At 41.8% G+C, this 24658-nt stretch overlaps 1 protein-coding gene across 4 annotated transcripts in view; it reads left to right on the top strand.

Moving 5' to 3' along the window:
• Positions 1–24658, top strand: part of LOC139756699 (transcription factor IIIA-like) — a 72461-nt gene that overhangs the window by 27207 nt on the left and 20596 nt on the right. For 3 of the 4 annotated variants that reach the window (XM_071676362.1, XM_071676364.1, XM_071676363.1), the window contains 2 exons: positions 3705–4121; positions 21586–21698. In XM_071676362.1, coding sequence (XP_071532463.1) covers positions 3705–4121; positions 21586–21698 — 530 coding nt within the window. The remainder of the gene's footprint in view (positions 1–3704; positions 4122–21585; positions 21699–24658) is intronic. The other variant, XM_071676365.1, reaches the window with a different exon arrangement.

Raw genomic sequence — 24658 nt, 5'->3', positions numbered from 1 at the left:
TGGTGACTGAGTTTGGTAAAGTGTGTGAAAGAAGAAAGTTAAGAGTAAATGTGAATAAGAGCAAGGTTATTAGGTACAGTAGGGTTGAGGGTCAAGTCAATTGGGAGGTAAGTTAGAATGGAGAAAAACTGGAGGAAGTGAAGTGTTTTAGATATCTGGGAGTGGATCTGGCAGCGGATGGAACCATGGAAGTGGAAGTGGATCATAGGGTGGGGGAGGGGGCGAAAATCCTGGGAGCCTTGAAGAATGTGTGGAAGTCGAGAACATTATCTCGGAAAGCAAAAATGGGTATGTTTGAAGGAATAGTGGTTCCAACAATGTTGTATGGTTGCGAGGCGTGGGCTATGGATAGAGTTGTGCGCAGGAGGATGGATGTGCTGGAAATGAGATGTTTGAGGACAATGTGTGGTGTGAGGTGGTTTGATCGAGTAAGTAACGTAAGGGTAAGAGAGATGTGTGGAAATAAAAAGAGCGTGGTTGAGAGAGCAGAAGAGGGTGTTTTGAAATGGTTTGGAAGGAATAGTGGTTCCAACAATGTTGCATGGTTGCGAGGCGTGGGCTATGGATAGAGTTGTGCGCAGGAGGATGGATGTGCTGGAAATGAGATGTTTGAGGACAATGTGTGGTGTGAGGTGGTTTGATCGAGTAAGTAACGTAAGGGTAAGAGAGATGTGTGGAAATAAAAAGAGCGTGGTTGAGAGAGCAGAAGAGGGTGTTTTGAAATGGTTTGGGCACATGGAGAGAATGAGTGAGGAAAGATTGACCAAGAGGATATATGTGTCGGAGGTGGAGGGAACGAGGAGAACTGGGAGACCAAATTGGAGGTGGAAAGATGGAGTGAAAAAGTTTTTGTGTGATCGGGGCCTGAACATGCAGGAGGGTGAAAGGAGGGCAAGGAATAGAGTGAATTGGATCGATGTGGTATACCGGGGTTGACGTGCTGTCAGTGGATTGAATCAGGGCATGTGAAGCGTCTGGGGTAAACCATGGAAAGCTGTGTAGGTATGTATATTTGCGTTTGTGGACGTATGTATATACATGTGTATGGGGGCGGGTTGGGCCATTTCTTTCGTCTGTTTCCTTGCGCTACCTCGCAAATGCGGGAGACAGCGACAAAGCAAAAAAAAAATTATATATATATATATATATATATATATATATATATATATATATCTATATTTTCTTTTTTTTTTATACTATTCGCCATTTCCCGCATTAGCAAGGTAGCGTTAAGAACAGAGGACTGGACCTTTGAGGGAACATCCTCACCTGGCCCCCTTCTCTGTTCCTTCTTTTGGAAAATTAAAAAAAAAAACAGAGGGGAGGATTTCCAGCCCTCCGCTCCCTTCTCTTTTAGTCGCCTTCTATGACATGCAGGGAATACGTGGGAAGTATTCTTTCTCCCCTATCCCCAGGGAAAATATATATATATTTCAAAACACCCTCTTCTGCTCTCTCAACCACGCTCTTTTTTTATTTCCACACATCTCTCTTACCCTTACATTACTTACTCGATCAAACCACCTCACACCACACATTGTCCTCAAACATGTCATGGATAGAGTTGTGCGAAGAAGGGTGGATGTGCTGGAAATGAGATGTTTGAGGACAATGTGTGGTGTGAGGTGGTTTGATCGAGTAAGTAATGTAAGGGTAAGAGAGATGTGTGGAAATAAAAAAAGAGCGTGGTCGAGAGAGCAGAAGAGGGTGTTTTGAAATGGTTTGGGCACATGGAGAGAATGAGTGACGAAAGATTGACCAAGAGGATATATGTGTCGGAGATGGAGGGAACGAGGAGAAGTGGGAGACCAAATTGGTGGTGGAAAGATGGAGTGAAAAAGATTTTGTGTGATTGGGGCCTAAACATGCAGGAGGGTGAAAGGAGGGCAAGGAATAGAGTGAATTGGATCGATGTGGTATACCGGGGTTGACGTGCTGTCAGTGGATTGAATCAGGGCATGTGAAGCGTCTGGGGTAAACCATGGAAAGTTGTGTGGGGCCTGGATGTGGAAAGGGAGCTGTGATTTCGGGCATTATTGCATGACAGCTAGAGACTGAGTGTGAACTAATGGGGCCTTTGTTGTCTTTTCCTAGTGCTACCTCGCATACATGAGGGGGGAGGGGGATGGTATTCCATGTGTGGCGAGGTGGCGATGGGAATGAATAAAGGCAGACAGTGTGAATTGTGTGCATGGGTATATATGTATGTGTCTGTGTGTGTATATATATGTGTACGTTGAGATGTATAGGTATGTATATTTGCGTGTGTGGACGTGTATGTGTATACATTGTGTATGGGGGGTGGGTTGGGCCATTTCTCTCGTCTGTTTCCTTGCACTACCTCGCAAATGCGGGAGACAGCGACAAAGCAAAATAGATAAATAAGAAAAATAATATACATATTTTTTTTTTTTTTTTATATATACTTTGTCGCTGTCTCCCGCGTTTGTGAGGTAGCGCAAGGAAACAGACGAAAGAAATGGCCCAACCCCCCCCCCATGCACATGTATATACATACGTCCACACACGCAAATATACATACCTACACAGCTTTCCACGGTTTACCCCAGACGCTTCACATGCCTTGATTCAATCCACTGACAGCACGTCAACCCCGGTATACCACATCGCTCCAATTCACTCTATTCCTTGCCCTCCTTTCACCCTCCTGCATGTTCAGGCCCCGATCACACAAAATCTTTTTCACTCCATCTTTCCACCTCCAATTTGGTCTCCCTCTTCTCCTTGCTCCCTCCACCTCCGACACATATATCCTCTTGGTCAATCTTTCCTCACTCATCCTCTCCATGTGCCCAAACCACTTCAAAACACCCTCTTCTGCTCTCTCAACCATGCTCTTTTTATTTCCGCACATCTCTCTTACCCTTACGTTACTCACTCGATCAAACCACCTCACACCACACATTGTCCTCAAACATCTCATTTCCAGCACATCCATCCTCCTGCGCACAACTCTATCCATAGCCCACGCCTCGCAACCATACAACATTGTTGGAACCACTATTCCTTCAAACATACCCATTTTTGCTTTCCGAGATAATGTTCTCGACTTCCACACATTCTTCAAGGCCCCCAGAATTTTCGCCCCCTCCCCCACCCTATGATCCACTTCCGCTTCCATGGTTCCATCCGCTGCCAGATCCACTCCCAGATATCTAAAACACTTCACTTATATATATATATATATATATATATATATATATATATATATATATATATATATATATGTATATATATATATATATCCCTGGGGATAGGGGAGAAAGAATACTTCCCATGTATTCTCTGTGTGTCGTAGAAGGCGACTAAAAGAGAAGGGAGCAGGGGGCTGGAAATCCTCCCCTCTCGTTTTTTTTTAATTTTCCAAAAGAAGGAACAGAGAATGGCCCAGGTGAGGATATACTCTCAAAGGCCCAGCCCTCTGTTCTTAACGCTACCTCGCTAACGCGGGAAATGGCGAATAGTATGAAAGAAAGAAAGAAAGAATTGTCATATATTCTTGTGTGCGTTAGTATTTACTGTATAGCATTTTGCAAAACAGACATTTCTCAGCAAAATGTCTTAGGTTGTCAAATTTGGAAAAAAGAATGGCGGCAAGACAATATTGTACTTTAAAAAACCTAAATAAAACTTCTCTGTAAAGAAGCAAATGAAATGAAAAATAACATAACTTTCTTTTTCAGATGGCGAAAGAAAGATATGTTGAAGTAACTATAGAAGAAGTTGAATCCTTACATGAGATTGATTTACATGAGAAGACATCAGATTCTGAAGATGAAATGTATTTTGTGGGTGATGGTAACATTGAAACATGGGAAAGAGATGATATGATATATCGTAAAGATATGAGTTTTAAATCTGTTAAGACTGTGAAAGAAAGAAATCATGAAAAGAGCCAAGGAAACATACAGATTAATGGAATTAATGTCGTAGACAGTTGTGAAAAATTTTTGGATGTAAATAGGATTAAAGAAAGCACAGACACTTCCCCTAGACATAGGGATAAGGTAACAATGTATGCTTGTATGCATGAGGGTTGTGAAAAGGCTTTCAGCAGACCCAGTCGTCTCACTCAGCACTTAAGAACACACACTGGCGAGGTAAGTATTCAAGAGTAAGGGCTGGAAATTGAAGGTGGTGCATATATTATGAGATTGGTGGTTTTGCAGATTATTTTAATGAATATTTAGTTTAAGGTTTTGTTGTATCTAACTATGGAATATAACTGATGTCATTCTGTAATACTTGTTTTCTAAATGAAGAATGAAGTAGTGTAAGATTTGGGTAATTTTTTACTCAACAAATATATGGCATTAGTCAGGTAGATAAGAAGGCTAGAAAAATGTAGGGTTGACAGTATTATAAAAGTAGGCAACTCGCTTATGTAAGCTAATGGAAACTTCTTATTTACCCTGGCAGCTGAGATTTACCCTATTTTCAGTTTTAAGTTTAGAAAATAAGTGATTGTTATGGTTTTGTGTTTACTGCTTTCCAGTGCATGATCACTTTCCTGCAAGCATTCTTCAGCATGTGATGAGACACTGCAGATGAAATTAACATTGGTTTTTATTGATGTTAGTTTAGAGCAAGACTGGTAAGCTGAAACCTCCCCTCTTGTATTTCCTTTTCTAAAAGATAGAACAGAAGGAGCTAAGTGAGGAGTGCTCATCCTCTTGTAAGGCTTAGGCTTGAGTATTAGGTAGTAGGCAACAGCCACCCAGGTTGGTAATACTGTCCTGACTAAGCATTAAAGTGATACCTGGAACTGTCTTACACTCTTCATGTTATGATTGATGTTCTTACTTTCTGTATCCTCAAAATGGGACTGGCAGGCTAGTTTTGCTATCTTCTTACATGCACCATACACGTACTGAAACTTCATTTGCTTTGTCATGTAAATTTGCCTGCCATCTCCTGTCTACATTTTTAAATGTAATCATTATTAAGTCCCTGGCATCATTTGGTGCTAAGAATCACTAGGATCCTGACTGCTGCCACTGAGAGAGACTGCTCAGACATTAGTAGGACCAGCCCTTCCCCTGACCTTTCCTTCTCTGATAGACCAACCTCTTTTTCTATTTACCATAATATTCATGGTCTGTACATTCCTCCCTTGCACACACCATTCCATTCATTCTACCACCATTTCTCTCCCTCCAGTATTCTTCCACCCTATTTGCCCATGTCACAGGTGGTCTTCCTCTTGCACCAATCCCTTTAATTGTACTATTGTACACTTTCCTTGTCAACTCGATGTCTTGCATTCTTTCCATGTGCCCAAACCACCTCAAAGTATTATGTTTCACCCATTCTACCACACAGCAATTCATTCCCTTTACCTTCCTTGCCATACCACATCTCTCGTACACCCCTTCATTTCTTTCCTCACTCCATCTAGTTACACCACATGCTTGTCTCTAAAAGTTTATTTCCACAGCCTGGATTCTTGACCTCTGTGACTCATTCCATGTCCATGTTTTGGCTGCATTGGTCAGGTTTGGGAGGACTGTGCCTACCCTCAATCCTCCCTTCACTTCCATGCTTACACCACTACCCTTCTTTATTCTATTAAGGGACCCAATGACTCTTGTACCCTGTACTGGTCTATCCCTTATCTTTCCTTCCATATCGCCAAACTTACCCTAGACAGCTCCTAAGTACTTAAATTCCCTCTTCTCTTTCAGTCTTACTCCCCCATATCCAAAGAACAATTTAGTACACTTCTTTCACTCTGTATGGTTTACAAAATCCATACTTTCACTGTGTTTCCTTTCAACAAAATTACTTTACTTTTACCTACATTTACCTTCAGTCTTTTATGCTCACACACATCATAAAACACACTTACAACCTTCTGCAACTCCTCTTAACTTTCATCTAAGAGCATAGTGTCTTACACAAACAGGCTTGCCACAAGCCACCATTTCTCACCACCACACTCCATCTTTGCGCCCCTTTTCCCTAGTTTTGCTTTCATGTCTCTTATTACTCCATCCACATATATATACGTGGGGATGGGGAGAAAGAGTACTTCCCACTCATTTCTCACGTGTCGTAGAAGGCGACTAAAGGGGACAGGAGCGGGGGCTAGAAACCCTTCCCTCCTTGTATTTCAACTTTCTAAAAGGGGAAACAGAAGGAGTCACATGGGGAGTGCTCATCCTCCTCGAAGGCTCACATTGGGGTGTCTTGATGTGTGTGGATGTAACCAAGATGAGAAGAAAGGAGAGATAGGTAGTATGTTTGAGGAAAGGAACCTGGATGTTTTGGCTCTGAGTGAAACAAAGCTCAAGGGTAAAGGGGAAGAGTGGTTTGGGAATGTTTTGGGAGTAAAGTCAAGGGTTGGTGAGAGGACAAGAGCAAGGGAAGGAGTAGCACTACTTCTGAAAGAGGAGTGGTGTGAGTATGTGATAGAGTGTAAGAAAGTAAACTGTACATTGATATGAGTAAAACTGAAAGTGGATGGAGAGAGATGGGTGATTATTAGTGCATATGCACCTTGGCATAAGAAGAAAGATCATGAGAGGCAAGTGTTTTGGGAGCAGCTGAGTGAGAGTGTTAGTAATTTTGATACACGAGACCGAGTTATAGTGATGGGTGATTTGAATACAAAGGTGAGTAATGTGGCACTTGAGGGAATAATTGGTATACATGGGGTGTTCAGTGTTGTAAATGGAAATGGTGAAGAGCTTGTAGATTTATGTGCTGAAAAAGGACTGGTGATTAGGAATACCTGGTTCAAAAAAAGAGATATACATAAATATATGTATATAAGTAGGAGAGATGGCCAGAGAGCATCATTGAATTACATGTTGATTACTAGGCACGCGAAAGAGAGACTTTTGGATGTTAATGTGCTGAGAGGTGCAACTGGAAGGATGTCTGATCATTATCTTGTGGAAGCGAAGGTAAAGTAATGTTGAGGTTTTCAGAAAAGAATAGAGAATGTTGGGGTGAAGAGAGTGGTGTGAGTAAGTGAGCTTGGGAAGGAGACTTGTGTGAGGAAGTACCAGGAGAGACTGAGTACAGAATGGAAAAAGGTGAGAGCAAAGGACGTAAGGGGAGTGGGGGAGGAATGGGATGTATTTAGGGAAGCAGTGATGGCTTTTGCAAAAGATGCTTGTGGCATGAGAAGTGTGGGAGGTGGGCAGATTAGAAAGGGTAGTGGGTGGTGGGATAAAGACATAAGATTATTAGTGAAAGAGAAGAGAGAGGCATTTGCATGAGTTATGCTGGGAAATAATGCAAATGACTGAGAGATGTATAAAATAAAGAGGCAGGAAGTCAAGAGAAAGCTGCAGGAGGTGAAAAAGAGGGCAAATGAGAGTTGAGGTGAGAGAGTATCATTAAATTTCAGGGAGAATAAAAAGATGCTTACACTCTATCACATACTTCCACCACTCCTGTTTCAGGAGTAGTGCTACTCCTTCCCTTGCTCTTGTCCTCTCACTAACCCCTGACTTTACTCCCAAGACATTCCCAAACCACTCTTCCCCTTTACCCTTGAGCTTCGTTTCACTCAGAGCCAAAACATCCAGGTTCCTTTCATCAAACATACTACCTATCTCTCCTTTTTTCTCATCTTCGTTACATCCACACACATTTAGACACCCCAATGTGAGCCTTAGAGGAGGATGAGCACTCCCCGCTTGACTCCTTCTTCTGTTTCCCCTTTTAAAGTTAAAATACAAGGAGGGGAGGGTTTCCAGCCCCCTGCTCCCGTCCCCTTTAGTCGCCTTCTACAACACGTGAGGAATGCATGGGAAGTATTTTTTCTCCCCTATCCCCAGGGATATAGAGTGTAAGAAAGTAAACTCTAGATTGATATGGGTAACACTGAAAGTTGATGGAGAGAGATGGGTGATTATTGGTGCATATGCACCTGGACATGAGAAGAAAGATCATGAGAGGCACATGTTTTGGGAGCAACTGAGTGTGTGTATTGGTAGTTTTGGTGCATGAGACCGGGTTATAGTGATGGGTGATTTAAGTGCAAAGGTGAGTAATGTGGCAGTTGAGGGAATAATTGGTATACATGGGGTGTTCAGTGTTGTAAATGGAAATGGTGAAGAGCTTGTAGATTTATGTGCTGAAAAAGGACTGGTGATTGGGATTACCTGGTTTAAAAAGAGAGATATACATAAGTATAAGTATGTAAGTAGGAGAGATGGCCAGAGAGCGTTCTTGGATTACGTGTTAATTGATAGACGCGTGAAAGAGAGACTTCTGGATGTTAATGTGCTGAGAGGTGCAACTGGAGGGATGTCTGATCATTATCTTGTGGAGGCGAAGGTGAAGATTACTACAGGTTTTCGGAAAAGAAGAGAGAATGTTGGGGAGAAAAGGTTGGTGAGAGTAAGTGAGCTTGGGTAGGAGACTTGTGTGAGGAAGTTCCAGGAGAGACTGAGTACAGAATGGAAAAAGGTGAGAACAAAGGAGGTAAGGGGAGTGGGGGAGGAATGGGATGTATATAGGGAAACAGTGATGGCTTGTGCAAAAGATGCATGTGGCATGAGAAGCATGGGTGATGGGCAGATTAGAAAGGGTAATGAGTGGTGGGATGAAGAAGTAAGATTATTAGTGAAAGAGAAGAGAGAGGCATTTGGACGATTTTTGCAGGGAAATAATGCAAATGATTGGGAGATGTATAAAAGAAAGAGGCAGGAGGTCAAGAGAAAGGTGCAAGAGGTGAAAAAGAGGGCAAATGAGAGTTGGGGTGAGAGAGTATCATTAAATTTTAGGGAGAATAAAAAGATGTTTTGGAAGGAGGTAAATAAAGTGGATAAGACAAGGGAACAAATGGGAACTTCAGTGAAGGGGGCTAATGAGGGGGTGATAACAAGAAGATGTGAGAAGGAAATGGGGTGAGTATTTTGAAGGTTTGTTGAATGTGTTTGATGATAGAGTGGGAGATATGGGGTGTTTTGGTTGTGGTTTTGTAGCCGGCAAGGCAGAGGGTTTGGATGGTATTGCAGTGGAATTTATAAAAAACAGGGGGTGACTGTATTGTTGAGTGGTTGGTAAGGTTATTTAATGTATGTATGACTCATGATCAGGTGCCTGAGAATTGGCGGAAAGCTTGCATAGTGCCGTTGTACAAAGGCAAACAGGATAAAAGTGAGTGCTCAAATTACAGAGGTATAAGTTTGTTGAGTATTCCTGGGAAATTATATGGGAGGATATTGATTGAGAGGGTGAAGGCATGTACAGAGCATCAGATTGGGGGAGAGCAGTGTGGTTTCAGAAGTGGCAGAGGATGCATGGATCAGGTGTTTGCTTTGAAGAATGTATGTGAGAAATACTTAGAAAAGCAAATGGATTTGTATGTAGCATTTATGGATCTGGAGAAGGCATATGATAGAGTTGATAGAGATGCTCTGCAGAAGGTATTAAGAATATATGGTGTGGGAGGCAAGTTGTTAGGAGTGAAAAGTTTTTATCGAGGATGTAAGGCATGTGTACGTGTAGGAAGAGAGGAAAGTGATTGGTTCTCAGTGAATGTAGGTTTGTGGCAGGGGTGTTTGATATCTCCATGGCTGCCTAATTTGTTTATGTATGGGGTTGTTAGGAAGGTGAATGCAAGAGTTTTAGAAAGAGGGGCAAGTATGAAGTCTGTTGTGGATGAGAGAGCTTGGGAAGTGAGTCAGTTGTTGTTCGCTAATGATACAGCGCTGGTGGGTAATTCATATGAGAAACTGCAGAAGCTGGTGACTGAGTTTGGTAAATTGTGTGAAAGAAGAAAGCTGAGAGTAAATGTGAATAAGAGCAAGGTTATTAGGTACATTAGGGTTGAGGGTCAAGTCAACTGGGAGGTAAGTTTGAATGGAGAAAAACTGGAGGAAGTGAAGAGTTTTAGATATCTAGGATTGGATTTGGCAGTGGATGGAACCATGGAAGCGGAAGTGAATCATAGGGTCGAGGAGGAGGCGAAAATTCTGGGAGCGTTGAAGAATGTGTGGAAGTCGAGAACATTATTTCAGAAAGCAAAAATGGCTATGTTTGAAGGAATAGTGGTTCCAACAATGTTATATGGTTGCGAGGCGTGGGCTATAGATAGAGTTGTGTGGAGGAGGGTGGATGTGCTGGAAATGAGATGTTTGAGGACAATATGTGGTGTGAGGTGGTTTGATCGAATATGTAATAATAGGGTAAGAGAGATGTGTGGTAATAAAAAGAGTGTAGTTGAGAGAGCAGAAGAGGGTGTTTTGAAATGGTTTGGTCACATGGAGAGAATGAATGAGGAAAGATTGACCAAGAGGATATATGTGTCAGAGGTGGAGGGAACGAGGAGAAGTGGGAGACGAAATTGGAGGTGGAAAGATTGAGTGAAAATGATTTTGAGTGATCGGGGCCTGAACATGAAGGAGGGTGAATGGCGGGCAAGGAATAGAGTGAATTGGAAAGATGTGGTACGCCGGGGTTGACATGCTGTCAGTGGATTGACCCAGGGCATATGAAGCGTCTGGGGTAAACCATGGAAATTTCTGTGGGACCTGGATGTGGAAATGGAGCTGTGGTTTTGGTGCATTATCACATGACAGCTAGAGACTGAGTGTGAACGAATGTGGCCTTTGTTGTCTTTTCCTAGCGCTACCTTGCACACATGAGGGGGAGGGGGTTGTTATTTCATGTGTGGCGAGGTGGCGATGGGAATGAATGAAGGCAGACAGTATGAATTATGTACATGTGTATATATGTATATGTCTGTGTGTGTATGTATATGTATATGTTGAGATGTATCGGTATGTATATTTGTGTGTGTGGATGTGTATATATATACATGGGTATGTGGGTGGGTTGGGCCATTCTTTCGTATGTTTCCTTGCGCTACCTCGCTAACGCGGGAGACAGCGACAAAGCAAAATGAATAGATGAATAAATAAATAAAAGATGTTTTGCAAGGAGGTAAATAAAGTGCATAAGACAAGAGAACAAAGGGGAACATCAGTGAAGGGGGCTAATGGGGAGGTGATAACAAGTAGTGGTGATGTGAGAAGGAGATGGAGTGAGTATTTTGAAGGTTTGTTGAGTGTGTTAGATGATAGAGTGACAGATGTAGGGTATTTTGGTCAAAGTGTTGTGCAAAGTGAGAGGGTTAGGGAGAATGATTTGGTAAACAGAAATGAGGTAGTAAACCTTCCATAAGATGAAAGCTGGCAAGGCAGCGGGTTTGGATGGTATTACAGTGGAATTTAATAAAAAAGAGGTGAATGGTTGGTAAGGATATTTAATGTATGTATGGCTCGAGGTGAGGCGCCTGAGGATTGGCAGAATGCATGCATAGTGCCATTGTACAAAGGCAAAGGCGATAAAGGTGAGTGCTCAAATTAGAGTTATAAGTTCCATCCGCTGCCAAATCCACTCTCAGATATCTAAAACGCATCACTTCCTCCAGTTTTTCTCCATTGAAACTTACCTCCCAATTGACTTGACCCTCAACCCTACTGTACATAATAACCTTGCTCTTATTCACATTTACTCTCAGCTTTCTTCTTTCACACACTTTACCAAACTCAGTCACCAGCTTCTGCAGTTTCTCACCCGAATCAGCCACCAGCGCTGTATCATCAGCGAACAACAAATGACTCACTTCCCAAGCTCTCTCATCCACAACAGACTGCATACTCACCCCTCTCTCCAAAACTCTTGCATTCACCTCCCTAATAACCCCATCCATAAACAAATTAAACAATCATGGAGACATCATGCACCCCTGCCACAAACTGACATTCACTGAGAACCAATCACTTTCCTCTCTTCCTACTCATACACAAGCCTTACATCCTCGATAAAAACTTTTGACTGCATCTAACAAGTTGCCTGCCACACCATATATAATTAATACCTTCCACAGAGCATCTCTATCAACTCTGTCATATGCCTTCTCCAGATCCATAAATGCCACGTACCAATCCACTTGCTTTTCTAAGTATTTCTCACATACATTCTTCAAAGCAAACACCTGATACACACATCCTCTACCACTTCTGAAACCACACTGCTCTTTCCCAATCTGATGCTCTGTACATACTTTCACCCTCTCAATCAATACCCTCCCATACAATTTCCCAGGAATACTCAACAAATTTATACCTCTGTAATTTGAGCACTATCTTATCCCCTTTGCCTTTGTACAATGGCACTATGCAAGCGTTCTTTCAATCCCCAGGCACCTCACCATGAGCCATACATACATTGAATAACCTTACCAACCAGTCAACAACACAGTCACCCCCTTTTTTAATAGATTCCACTGCAATACCATCCAAACCCTCTGCCTTGCTGGCTTTCATCTTCCACAAAGCTTTTACTACCTCCTTTGTTTACCAAATCATTCTCCCTAACCCTCTCACTTTGCACACTATCTCGACCAAAACATCCCATATCTGCCACTCTATTATCAAACACATTCAACAAACCTTCAAAATACTCACTCCATCTCCTCACATCACCACTACTTGTTATCACCTCCCCAGAGAAGGGGGTCAAATGAAGATTTTCCCTTTTAGGTTCAGTCCTCTGTTCTTAATGCTACCTCACTAATGTGGGAAATGGTGAATATGTATGATAGGCACATGAAAAACTGACTTCTGGATGTTAATGTGCTGAGAGGAGCAACTGGAGGGATGTCTGGTCATTAACTTGTGGAGGCAAAGGTGAAGATTTGTAAAGGTTTTCAGAAAAGAAGAGAGAATGTTGAGGTGAAGAGAGGGGTGAGAGTAAGTGAGCTTGAAAAGGAAACTTGTGTGAGGAAGTACCAGGAGAGATTGAGTGCAGAATAGAAAAAGGTGAGAGCAAATGACGTAAGGGGAGTGGGGGAGGATTGGGATGTATTTAGGAAAGCAATGATGGCTTGTGCAAAAGATGCTTGTGGCATGAGAAAGGTGGGAGGTGGGCAGATTAGAAAGGGTAGTGAGTGGTGGGATGAAGAAGTAATATTGCTAGTGAAAGAGAAGAGAGAGAGGTGTTTGGATAATTTTTGTAGGGAAGTAGTGCGAATGACTGGGAGATGTGTAAAAGAATGAGGCAAGAGGTCAAGAGAAAGGTGCAAGAGGTGAAAAAGAGGGCAAATGAGAGTTGGGGTAAGGGAGTATAATTAAATTTTAGGGAGAATGAAAAGATGTTTTGGAAGGAGGTAAATAAAGTGTGTAAGACAAGAGAACAAATGGGAACATCGGTTAAGGGGGCTAATGGGGAGGTAATAACAAGTAATGGTGAAGCAAGGAGATGAAGTGAGTATTTTGAAGGTTTGTTGAATGTGTTTGATGATAGAGTGGCAGATGTAGGGTGTTTTGGTTGAGGTGGTGTGCAAAGTGAGAGGGTAAGGGAGCATGGTTTGGTAAACAGAGAAGAGGTCGTGAAAGCTTTGCGAAAGATGAAAGCTGGCAAGGCGGTGGGTTTATATGGTATTGTAGTGGAATTTATTGAAAAAGGGGGTGACTGTGTTGTTGATTGGTTGGTAAGGATATTCAGTGTATGTATGTACATGGTAAAGTGCCTGAGGATTGGTAGAATGCCTGCATAGTGCCATTGTATAAAAGAAAGGGGATAAAGGTGAGTGTTCAAATTACAGAGGTATAATTTTGTTGAATATTCCTGGGAAAATATATGGGAGGGTGTTGATTGGGAAGGTAAAGGCACGTACAGAGCATCAGATTGGGGAAGGGCAGTGTGGTTTCAGAAGTGGTAAAGGATGCTTGGATCAGGTGTTTGCTTTGAAGAATGTGTGTGAGAAATACTTAGAAAAACAGATAGATCTGTATGTAGCATTTATGGATCTGGATAAGGCATATGATAGAGTTGATAGAGATGCTCTGTGGAAGGTATTAAGATTATATGGTGTGGAAGGTAAGTTGCTAGAATCAGTGAAAAGCTTTTATCGAGGATGTAAGGCATGTGCATGAGTGGGAAGAGAGGAATGTTATTGGTTTCCAGTGAATGTTGGTTTGCGGCAGGGGTGCATGATGTCTCCATGGTTGTTTAATTTGTTTATGGATGGGGTTAGGGAGGTGAATGCAAGAGTTTTGGAGAGAGGGGCAAGTATGCAGTTTGTTGTGGATGAGAGGTCTTAGGAAGTGAGTCAGCGAACAACAACTGACTCACTTCCCAAGCCCTCTCATCCACAACAGACTGCATACTTGCCCCTCTCTTCAAAACTCTTATATTCACTTCCCTAACAACCCCATCCATGAACAAATTAAACAACCATGGAGACATCACGCACCCCTCCACAAACCGACAATCACTGGGAAACAATCACTTTCCTCTCTTCCTACTTGTACACATGCCTCACATCCTCGATAAAAACTTTTGACTGCTTCTAGCAACTTGCCTTCCACACCATATACTCTTAATACCTTCCATAGAGCATCTCTATCAACTCTTATCATATGCCTTCTCCAGATCCATAAATGATACATACAAATCCATTAGTTTTTCTGAGTATTACTCGCATACATTCTTCAAAGCAAACCCCTGATCCACACATCCTCTACCACTTCTGAAACCACACTGCTCTTCCCCAGTCTGATGCTCTGTACATACCTTCACCCTCTCAATCAATACCCTCCCATATAATTTCCCAGGAATACTCAACAAACTTATACCTGTGTAATTTGAACATTCACCTTTATCCCTTTTTTTTTTTATTTTTTTATTATACTTTGTCGCTGTCTCCCGCATGTGCGAGGTAGCGCAAGGAAACAGACGAAAGAAATGGCCCAACCCCCCCCATACACATGTATATACATACGTCCACACACGCAAATATACATACCTACACAGCTTTCCATGGTTTACCCCAGTCGCTTCACATGCCTTGATTCAATCCACTGACAGCACGTCAACCCCTGTATACCACATCGCTCCAATTCACTCTATTCCTTGCCCTCCTTTCACCCTCCTGCATGTTCAGGCCCCGATCACACAAAATCTTTTTCACTCCATCTTTCCACCTCCAATTTGGTCTCCCTCTTCTCCTCGTTCCCTCCACCTCCGACACATATATCCTCTTGGTCAATCTTTCCTCACTCATTCTCTCCATGTGCCCAAACCACTTCAAAACACCCTCTTCTGCTCTCTCAACCACGCTCTTTTTATTTCCACACATCTCTCTTACCCTTACGTTACTCACTCGATCAAACCACCTCACACCACACTGTCCTCAAACATCTCATTTGCAGCACATCCATCCTCCTGCACACAACTCTATCCATAGCCCACGCCTCGCAACCATACAACATTGTTGGAACCACTATTCCTTCAAACATACCCATTTTTGCTTTCCGAGATAATGTTCTTGACTTCCACACATTCTTCAAGGCCCCCAGAATTTTCGCCCCCTCCCCCACCCTATGATCCACTTCCGCTTCCATGGTTCCATCCGCTACCAGATCCACTCCCAGATATCTAAAACACTTCACTTCCTCCAGTTTTTCTCCATTCAAACTCACCTCCCAATTGACTTGACCCTCAACCCTACTGTACCTAATAACCTTGCTCTTTTTCACATTTACTCTTAACTTTCTTCTTCCACACACTTTACCAAACTCAGTCACCAGCTTCTGCAGTTTCTCACATGAATCAGCCACCAGTGCTGTATCATCAGCGAACAACAACTGACTCACTTCCCAAGCTCTCTCATCCCCAACAGACTTCATACTTGCCCCTCTTTCCAAAACTCTTGCATTTACCTCCCTAACAACCCCATCCATAAACAAATTAAACAACCATGGAGACATCACACACCCCTGCCGCAAACCTACATTCACTGAGAACCAATCACTTTCCTCTCTTCCTACACGTACACATGCCTTACATCCTCGATAAAAACTTTTCACTGCTTCTAACAACTTTCCTCCCACACCATATATTCTTAATACCTTCCACAGAGCATCTCTATCAACTCTATCATATGCCTTCTCCAGATCCATAAATGCTACATACAAATCCATTTGCTTTTCTAAGTATTTCTCACATACATTCTTCAAAGCAAACACCTGATCCACACATCCTCTACCACTTCTGAAACCACACTGCTCTTCCCCGATCTGATGCTCTATACATGCCTTCACCCTCTCAATCAATACCCTCCCATATAGTTTACCAGGAATACTCAACAAACTTATACCTCTGTAATTTGAGCACTCACTCTTATCCCCTTTGCCTTTGTACAATGGCACTATGCACGCATTCCGCCAATCCTCAGGCACCTCACCATGAGTCATACATACATTAAATAACCTTACCAACCAGTCCACAATACAGTCACCCCCTTTTTTAATAAATTCCACTGCAATACCATCCAAACCTGCTGCCTTGCCGGCTTTCATCTTCCGCAAAGCTTTCACTACCTCTTCTCTGTTTACCAAATAATTTTCCCTAACCCTCTCACCACCTCGACCAAAACACCCTATATCTGCCACTCTATCATCAAACACATTCAACAAACCTTCAAAATACTCACTCCATCTCCTTCTCACATCACCACTACTTGTTATCACCTCCCCATTTGCCCCCTTCACTGAAGTTCCCATTTGCTCCCTTGTCTTACGCACTTTATTTACCTCCTTCCAGAACATCTTTTTATTCTCTCTAAAATTTAATGATACTCTCTCACCCCAACTCTCATTTGCCCTTTTTTTCACCTCTTGCACCTTTCTCTTGACCTCCTGTCTCTTTCTTTTATACATCTCCCACTCAATTGCATTTTTTCCCTGCAAAAATCGTCCAAATGCCTCTCTCTTCTCTTTCACTAATACTCTTACTTCTTCATCCCACCACTCACTACCCTTTCTAATCAACCCACCTCCAACTCTTCTCATGCCACAAGCATCTTTTGCGCAATCCATCACTGATTCCCTAAATACATCCCATTCCTCCCCCACTCCCCTTACTTCCATTGTTCTCACCTTTTTCCATTCTATACTCAGTCTCTCCTGGTACTTCCTCACACAGGTCTCCTTCCCAAGCTCACTTACTCTCACCACCCTCTTCACCCCAACATTCACTCTTCTTTTCTGAAAACCCATACAAATCTTCACCTTAGCCTCCACAAGATAATGATCAGACATCCCTTCAGTTGCACCTCTCAGCACATTAACATCCAAAAGTCTCTCTCGCACGCCTGTCAATTAACACGTAATCCAATAACGCTCTCTGGCCATCTCTCCTACTTATCCCTTTTGCCTTTGTATAATGGCACTATGCATGCATTCCACCAATCCTCAGGCACTTCACCATAAGCCATACATACAGTGAATATCCTCACCAACCAGTCAACAACACAGTCACCCCCTTTTCTAACAAATTTCACTGCAATACCATCCAAACCCACCGCCTTGCTGGCTTTCATCTTCCACAAAGCTTTCACTATCTCTTCTCCGTTTACCAAACCATTCTCCCTGACCCTTTCACTTCGCACACCACCTCGACCAAAACACCCTATATCTGCCACTCTATTATCTAACACATTCAACGAACCTTCAAAATACTCACTCCATCTCCGTCTCACTTCACCATTACTTGTTATTGTCTCCCCATTAGCCCCTTCACCGATGTTCCCATTTGTTCTCTTGTCTTACGCACTTTATTTACCTCCTTCCAAAACACCCAAAATAATTTACGTCCTTCCAAAACATCCAAAAATGAATAATGTATATCATTTATTTATTAAACTCAATGGCTGCTTCCTGCGTCAGTGAGGTAGCACAAGGAAACAGATGAAGAATGTTCCAACCACTTATATACACATATTTTCCCATAAACACCCATACACACACATATACATACATATACATATCAATGTATACATACATATACATACACAGACATGTACATATATACACATGTACATATTGAAAAGCCACATTGACATCACACGACTCTGCCTCACACCTACATTTACACTGAATCTTTCGCTCATCTCTCCATCCACTCTTACACATGCATTTTCTCCTCTATAGAAGACTTTCATATCATCCTACAGCTGTCCCCCTACCTCATATATCCTTAACAAGTCTGTCTGCTTTCTTCAGATCCATAAAAGTCTCATGCAATACCTTACCTTTCTCTGAAAATTTTCCACGGTTATCCATACCCCAAATATCTGATCCACACATCCCCTACCTTTCCAAAAAGTTGATCCACACATCCCCAACCTTTCTTAAAAACCCCATGCTCTACACTTATTCTGCATTCAGTCATTTTCATCACTCTATGAATCATTCTTGCATATACTTTTGCCTGATATGTTTAACAGACTGATTCCTGTATGATTGCTACATACATTTTTAGCACCTTTTCCCCCTGAATAAAGGAACAATAATAACTTTCACCCAATCCTTAGGTACAACTTACTGTTTCCATGCTAAATTACAAATCAGATGCCTTCACTCTATCACACTTTCTCCTCCATACTTCAGCATTTCAGCCGTAATCCCATCCACTCCAGGTGTCTTTCCTACTCTCAGACTCATTATTGCTCTTACCTCCCCTTTTTGCTATAGGCCTTTGCACCTGTATCCTCTTCCTTCCATGCATGTAAGAGCTGATGCCTCCCCTTCTCCCACATTCATTAGTTCTTCAAAACATTCTTTCCATCTTCCTGTCACTTCCTCCTTTTGATTTAGCTCCTCTATTTCCTTACTTCTCACATTAACATTTCCATTCTAACATCCACCTCTTTCCTTTTCACCTTCTTCCGGTATAGTTTCTTATTATCCCAAAATTCATCTCTTAGCTTTCTCCCAAAAGTCTTCATATACTCTTTCCTTTTCATCTATCAGCTTCAAAACAATCTAGTTACATAGTTTATATTCTTCCCTCCTCCTTTGCTGAACTTCCACTGGTACATTCCTATTGATCAACCTACCATATGCCTTTTTCTTCTCTTCCATGGCATTTCTAATCTCTACCCTCCACCATGCATTGCCCTTTTTAATCCTATATCTCATGAACTTGTATCTTTAACTATTAATTCTACAACCTTTAATAGTATTTCTCTAAACATTTTAAACACCTTATTCATACATGGCTGAATCCCTACATTCACTGCATTTCCATCTAAGCTTTCAGTTAGCTTCCTTTCATATTCCTCCCTGCATTTTTTCTGATTCATCCTTGTGCTTGCCAACATTTTTACCTCTCCATTCTTCCTTACACCATACCTCCACTTCTCCCTGATCCTCATCCCCACAAGAACTGCAAAATGGTCAGAGTCTCCAAAGAGTCCTCTCACAACTCTAGCATCTTGCACTACCTTTTTCAATCTTCATCCAGTGCCACATAGTCAATTAAAGCATTTTGCTCTTCTCTTCCATCATTCCTCATCCATGTATATCTTTGGATCATTGTGTGTTGAAAAAGGTATTTGCAAGGAATAAACCCCTCTCAGCACAAATATCCACAAGATAACTTCCATTCCCATTTACTTTAGGCACTCCCCATTTACAAGCTAATTCACCAATTTTATCTCATCCCACTCTCACATTCATATCACCTAGTATCACCATGTTTCTGTCATTCTCGAAACTGTGTATAGTCATTCATATTTCTCCAGAAAAGTTTCATTTCATCCGTAGCTCATATATTCTTCATATTCTCAGGCGCATATACACGCCCATTCATATTTCACAATCCCAGTCTTACCTTTCGCCCATGCTATTCTTGATCCATACCATCCATGCTGTGTAACACCCTCCCTCTCTCTCGGTGACAGCAGAATTGCACTTCCTTCTTTCCCTCTTCCCTAACAATTTTCACTCATTCCCTTTCATACCATTCCTCCTTCCATGCAACTCCCATAACTTGCATTTATCATTTCCATTTTCACTCCATACACACTGCCCTAGGATATGGGTTTCCCCAATCCTAAGCACCTCCAAGCTGTAATGGAACTGTAGTTGGATTCAAAAGTTTTCCATGCCACCATAAAGAGTCAAAGCTTCCTATGGTTCTTTCCAATTAAGTGTATCAATTACCCTTTCTACAAACATTAATGCCACAGACTTTTTCATTGAGAACATTCTTTACTTGTGTTAATGCAAAATCTGGTTTTCACACTGTTTTCCCAAATGTGTCATGGTTTTCATCTTCAGGGGTTTCTGTAATCCTTTGTACTTGATATCATGATCCTGCCATATATCTTGCCAGTAATACTTAGAAGACTTCTTCCTCTCCTGTTCTTAAGATAATTTTTCCTCCACATCACTTTCTACAGCAGAACAGTCATTATGGTATGGTCAACCAGTTACCAGACAAATGACCACTTTCCAAGCTGCCATACATGCTTTCCAGATTTGTTCAACTGCTTTTTTACCTCTCATCACCATTTTATTCCTCATATTGTCTTCATCCCTTTTTTTTCATTACTGTTCTCAAATGAAATGTCTTTCATACTTCATACCTTTCCATAATCTTCCCAGCTGCCAGTGCTATCATGTTCTCATGTTTCATAGTACCAGCCCTAGTAAGTTTTTGAAAATACCATCTCCACCTCCTACAGACTCCGTTCTGTTTCATAAGTAGTCTCTCAAACTTGTTTTCTACAATATCACTTTTCACTCAGACCCCATATGTGCATTGATCACTTCCTTCCAAAATCACACATCATACTTTACTCCCATAGAATTTGTCAACCTTCAGAGAATATCAATTTCTTACATTTTATTCATATACCCTCATCTTATAAGAATATAATTTGTTTTCCTTTTTTCATGTTTACCATCTCTGCTTTTAGATTCAGTACTACATTTATAGCATTGCCATTTATTCATCATTTGTTTATATTGATATTCAAATTCTTCGGATTCTTGTCTTTATTTTCATTATTTTCATTCTATCAAGTTTCTTTCCACAACCAATTTTTTGTGCCATATCCCCAGCATTTCCATTTATGAGAACAGAGTTACTATGGTAAGTGCCAAAAACTGTTGAAAGTTACTAGAATCCACTGCTGTGTATGCTTTGAAATTTGTCTCCATAGTGACATCCTCCTGTCTTGAGTTGCACATTTTCAACCAGACTAAGGGGAAACAGTTCCTCTTGATAATCTTTTGATGTTTAGTCTGCCCTTAATTGTTTTTTCCTACAGTATAACTCTTACTAATGTAGAAGAAATTAATTTGCCCTCTCCTACACATTCCTCTTATGTAATGTTTCACTTGCAGCCATACCATCTTTCTTTTCATTATTTTTTGAATTTATTCCCTGATCACACCATCCAGTCATATTTCTTTTCCTCACTTGATTATTCTTGCAGTGCCTTGCTATGTAAGTTTCTTCATATGTTTTTGTCCAATTCCCATGTTAGCGAGGTAGTGCCTGGAACAAAGAAATAGTCTTATTTACTCACATCTGCTCTTTATCTGCCATGTTCAATGCATTGAAACTAGAGCCCTGTATTGATATCCAGGCTCCACAGACCTTTCATACGATAAAATCTTAGAAGATGCTGTCTATTTTTCTCAGTTATCATGTAGGCTTCTTATAGAATAAGGAGACACACTATGACAAAATATACATTAAGAACTGAATATCTCTTGAAATATATCTCTATATTTACAGCGTCCTTATGTTTGCCCAGCTGTTGGGTGCTCACGATCATATACTCGGCAACAGCATCTCAGGAGACATACAGAAACTGTTCACCAAAGCGTTCGAACTGAAGAGAAGTTCAAGTAAGTATTTTTGTACTGAATCTTCAGTTTCATTCATATTATTATTGTAATTGGGGAAAAAGAATTCTACCTCCATATTCCCTGTGTGTCATAGAAAGTGATTAAAGGAGGCTGGACCAGGGGGCTAGAAACATTCCCCTTGTATTTCAGTGTCTAAAAGAGGAAACAGAAGGAGGAGCCAGGCAGGGAGTGCTTTTCCTCTTTGAAGACTCAGGCTGTGATGTCTAAATCTGTGTGGATGTAACCAAGATAAGAAGAGCAGAGAGATAGATATTATGTTTGAGGAAAGAAACCTGGATGTTCTGGCTTTTTGAAACAAAGCTCAAGTGTAAGTTGCAAGAATGGCTTGGAAGTGTGTCAGGGGTAAAGTCAGGGATTGGTGAGAGGACATGAGCTAAGGAAGGAGTAGCACTCCTGAAGCTTGAGTTCTGGGAGCATGTGATAGAATTAAGAAGGTAAGTTCTAGATTGATGTGCATCCTTTGCACAAACCATCACTGCTTCCCTAAATACATCCCATTCCTCACCCACTCCCCTCACATCATTTATTCTTATCTTTTGCCATTTTACACTCAATCTCTCCTAGTACTTCCTCACACAAGTCTCCTTTAAAAGCTCACTATCTCTCACCACTCTCTTCTCCCCAACATTCTCTCTTCTTTTCTGGAAACCTCTACAAATCTTGACCTTTATCCCCACAAGATAGTGATCAGACATTCCTCCAGCTGCCGCTCTCAGCACATTAAAATCCAAAAGTCTCTCTTTTACACACCTATCAGTTAGCACGTAATCCAATAATGCCCTTTGACCATCTCTGCTACTCACATATGTATACTTATGAATATCATATATAAATGAATAATATATATGATATATAGTGGTTCCAACAATGTTGTATGGTTGCGAGGGGTGGGCTATGGATAGAGTTGTGCGCAGGAGGATGGATGTGCTGGAAATGAGATGTTTGAGGACAATGTGTGGTGTTAGGTGGTTTGATCGAGTAAGTAACGTAAGGGTAAGAGAGATGTGTGGAAATAAAAAGAGCGTGGTTGAGAGAGCAGAAGAGGGTGTTTTGAAATGGTTTGGGCACATGGAGAGAATGAGTGAGGAAAGATTGACCAAGAGGATATATGTGTCGGAGGTGGAGGGAACGAGGAGAAGTGGGAGACCAAATTGGAGGTGGAAAGATGGAGTGAAAAAGATTTTGTGTGATCGGGGCCTGAACATGCAGGAGGGTGAAAGGAGGGCAAGGAATAGAGTGAATTGGATCGATGTGGTATACCGGGGTTGACGTGCTGTCAGTGGATTGAATCAGGGCATGTGAAGCGTCTGGGGTAAACCATGGAAAGCTGTGTAGGTATGTATATTTGCGTGTGTGGACGTATGTATATACATGCGTATGGGGGTGGGTTGGGCCATTTCTTTCGTCTGTTTCCTTGTGCTACCTCGCAAACGCAGGAGACAGCGACAAAGAAAAAAAAAATATATATATATATATATATATATATATATATTTTTTTTTTTTTTTTTTTTTTTTTTTTTTTTTCGCTGTCTTCTGCGTTTGTGAGGTAGCACAAGGAAACAGACGAAAGAAATGGCCCAACCCACCCCCATACACAATGTATATACATACACGTCCACACACGCAAATATACATACCTATACATCTCAATGTACACCTATATATACGCACACAGACACATACATATATACCCATGCACACAATTCACACTGTCTGCCTTTATTCATTCCCATCGCCACCTCGCCACACACGGAATACCATCCCCCTCCCCCCTCATGTGTGCGAGGTAGCACTAGGAATAGACAACAAAGGCCCCATTCGTTCACACTCAGTCTCTAGCTGTCATGCAATAATGCCCGAAACAACAGCTCCCTTTCCACATCCAGGCCCCACACAACTTTCCATGGTTTACCCCAGACGCTTCACATGCCCTAATTCAATCCACTGACAGCACGTCAACCCCGGTATACCACATCGATCCAATTCACTCTATTCCTTGCCCGCCGTTCACCCTCCTGCATGTTCAGGCCCCAATCACACAAAATCTTTTTCACTCCATCTTTCCACCTCCAATTTGGTCTCCCACTTCTCCTCGTTCCCTCCGCCTCCGACACATATATCCTCTTTGTCAATCTTTCCTCACTCATTCTCTCCATGTGACCAAACCATTTCAAAACACCCTTTTCTGCTCTCTCAACCACACACTTTTTATTACCACACATCTCTCTTACCCTATTATTACTTACTCGATCAAACCACCTCACACCACACATTGTCCTCAGACATCTCATTTCCAGCACATCCACCCTCCTGCACACAACTCTATCCATAGCCCACGCCTCGCAACCATACAACATTGTTGGAACCACTATTCCTTCAAACATACCCATTTTTGCTTTCCGAGATAATGATTTCGACTTCCACACACTCTTCAACGCTCCCAGAATTTTCGCCCCCTCCCCCACCCTATGATTCACTTTCACTTCCATGGTTCCATCCGCTGCCAAATCCACTCCCAGATATCTAAAACACTTCACTTCCTCCAGTTTTTCTCCATTCAAACTTACCTCCCAATTGACTTGACCCTCAACCCTACTGTACCTAATAACCTTGCTCTTATTCACATTTACTCTCAACTTTCTTCTTTCACACACTTTACCAAACTCAGTCACCAACTTCTGCTGTTTCCCACATGAATCAGCCACCAGCGCTGTATCATCAGCGAACAACAACTGACTCACTTCCCAAGCTCTCTCATCCACAACAGACTGCATACTTGCCCCTCTTTCCAAAACTCTTTCATTCACCTTCCTAACAACCCCATCCATAAACATATTAAACCACCATGGAGACATCACACACCCCTGCCGCAAACCGACAATCACTGAGAACCAATCACTTTCCTCTCTTCCTACACGTACACATGCCTTACATCCTCA

Source organism: Panulirus ornatus, chromosome 23 (assembly GCF_036320965.1).
Source record: "Panulirus ornatus isolate Po-2019 chromosome 23, ASM3632096v1, whole genome shotgun sequence".
Lineage (NCBI taxonomy): Eukaryota > Metazoa > Arthropoda > Malacostraca > Decapoda > Palinuridae > Panulirus > Panulirus ornatus.
Note: the sequence above shows the minus strand (reverse complement) of the source record. Positions and strands in the feature narration are given on the sequence as shown.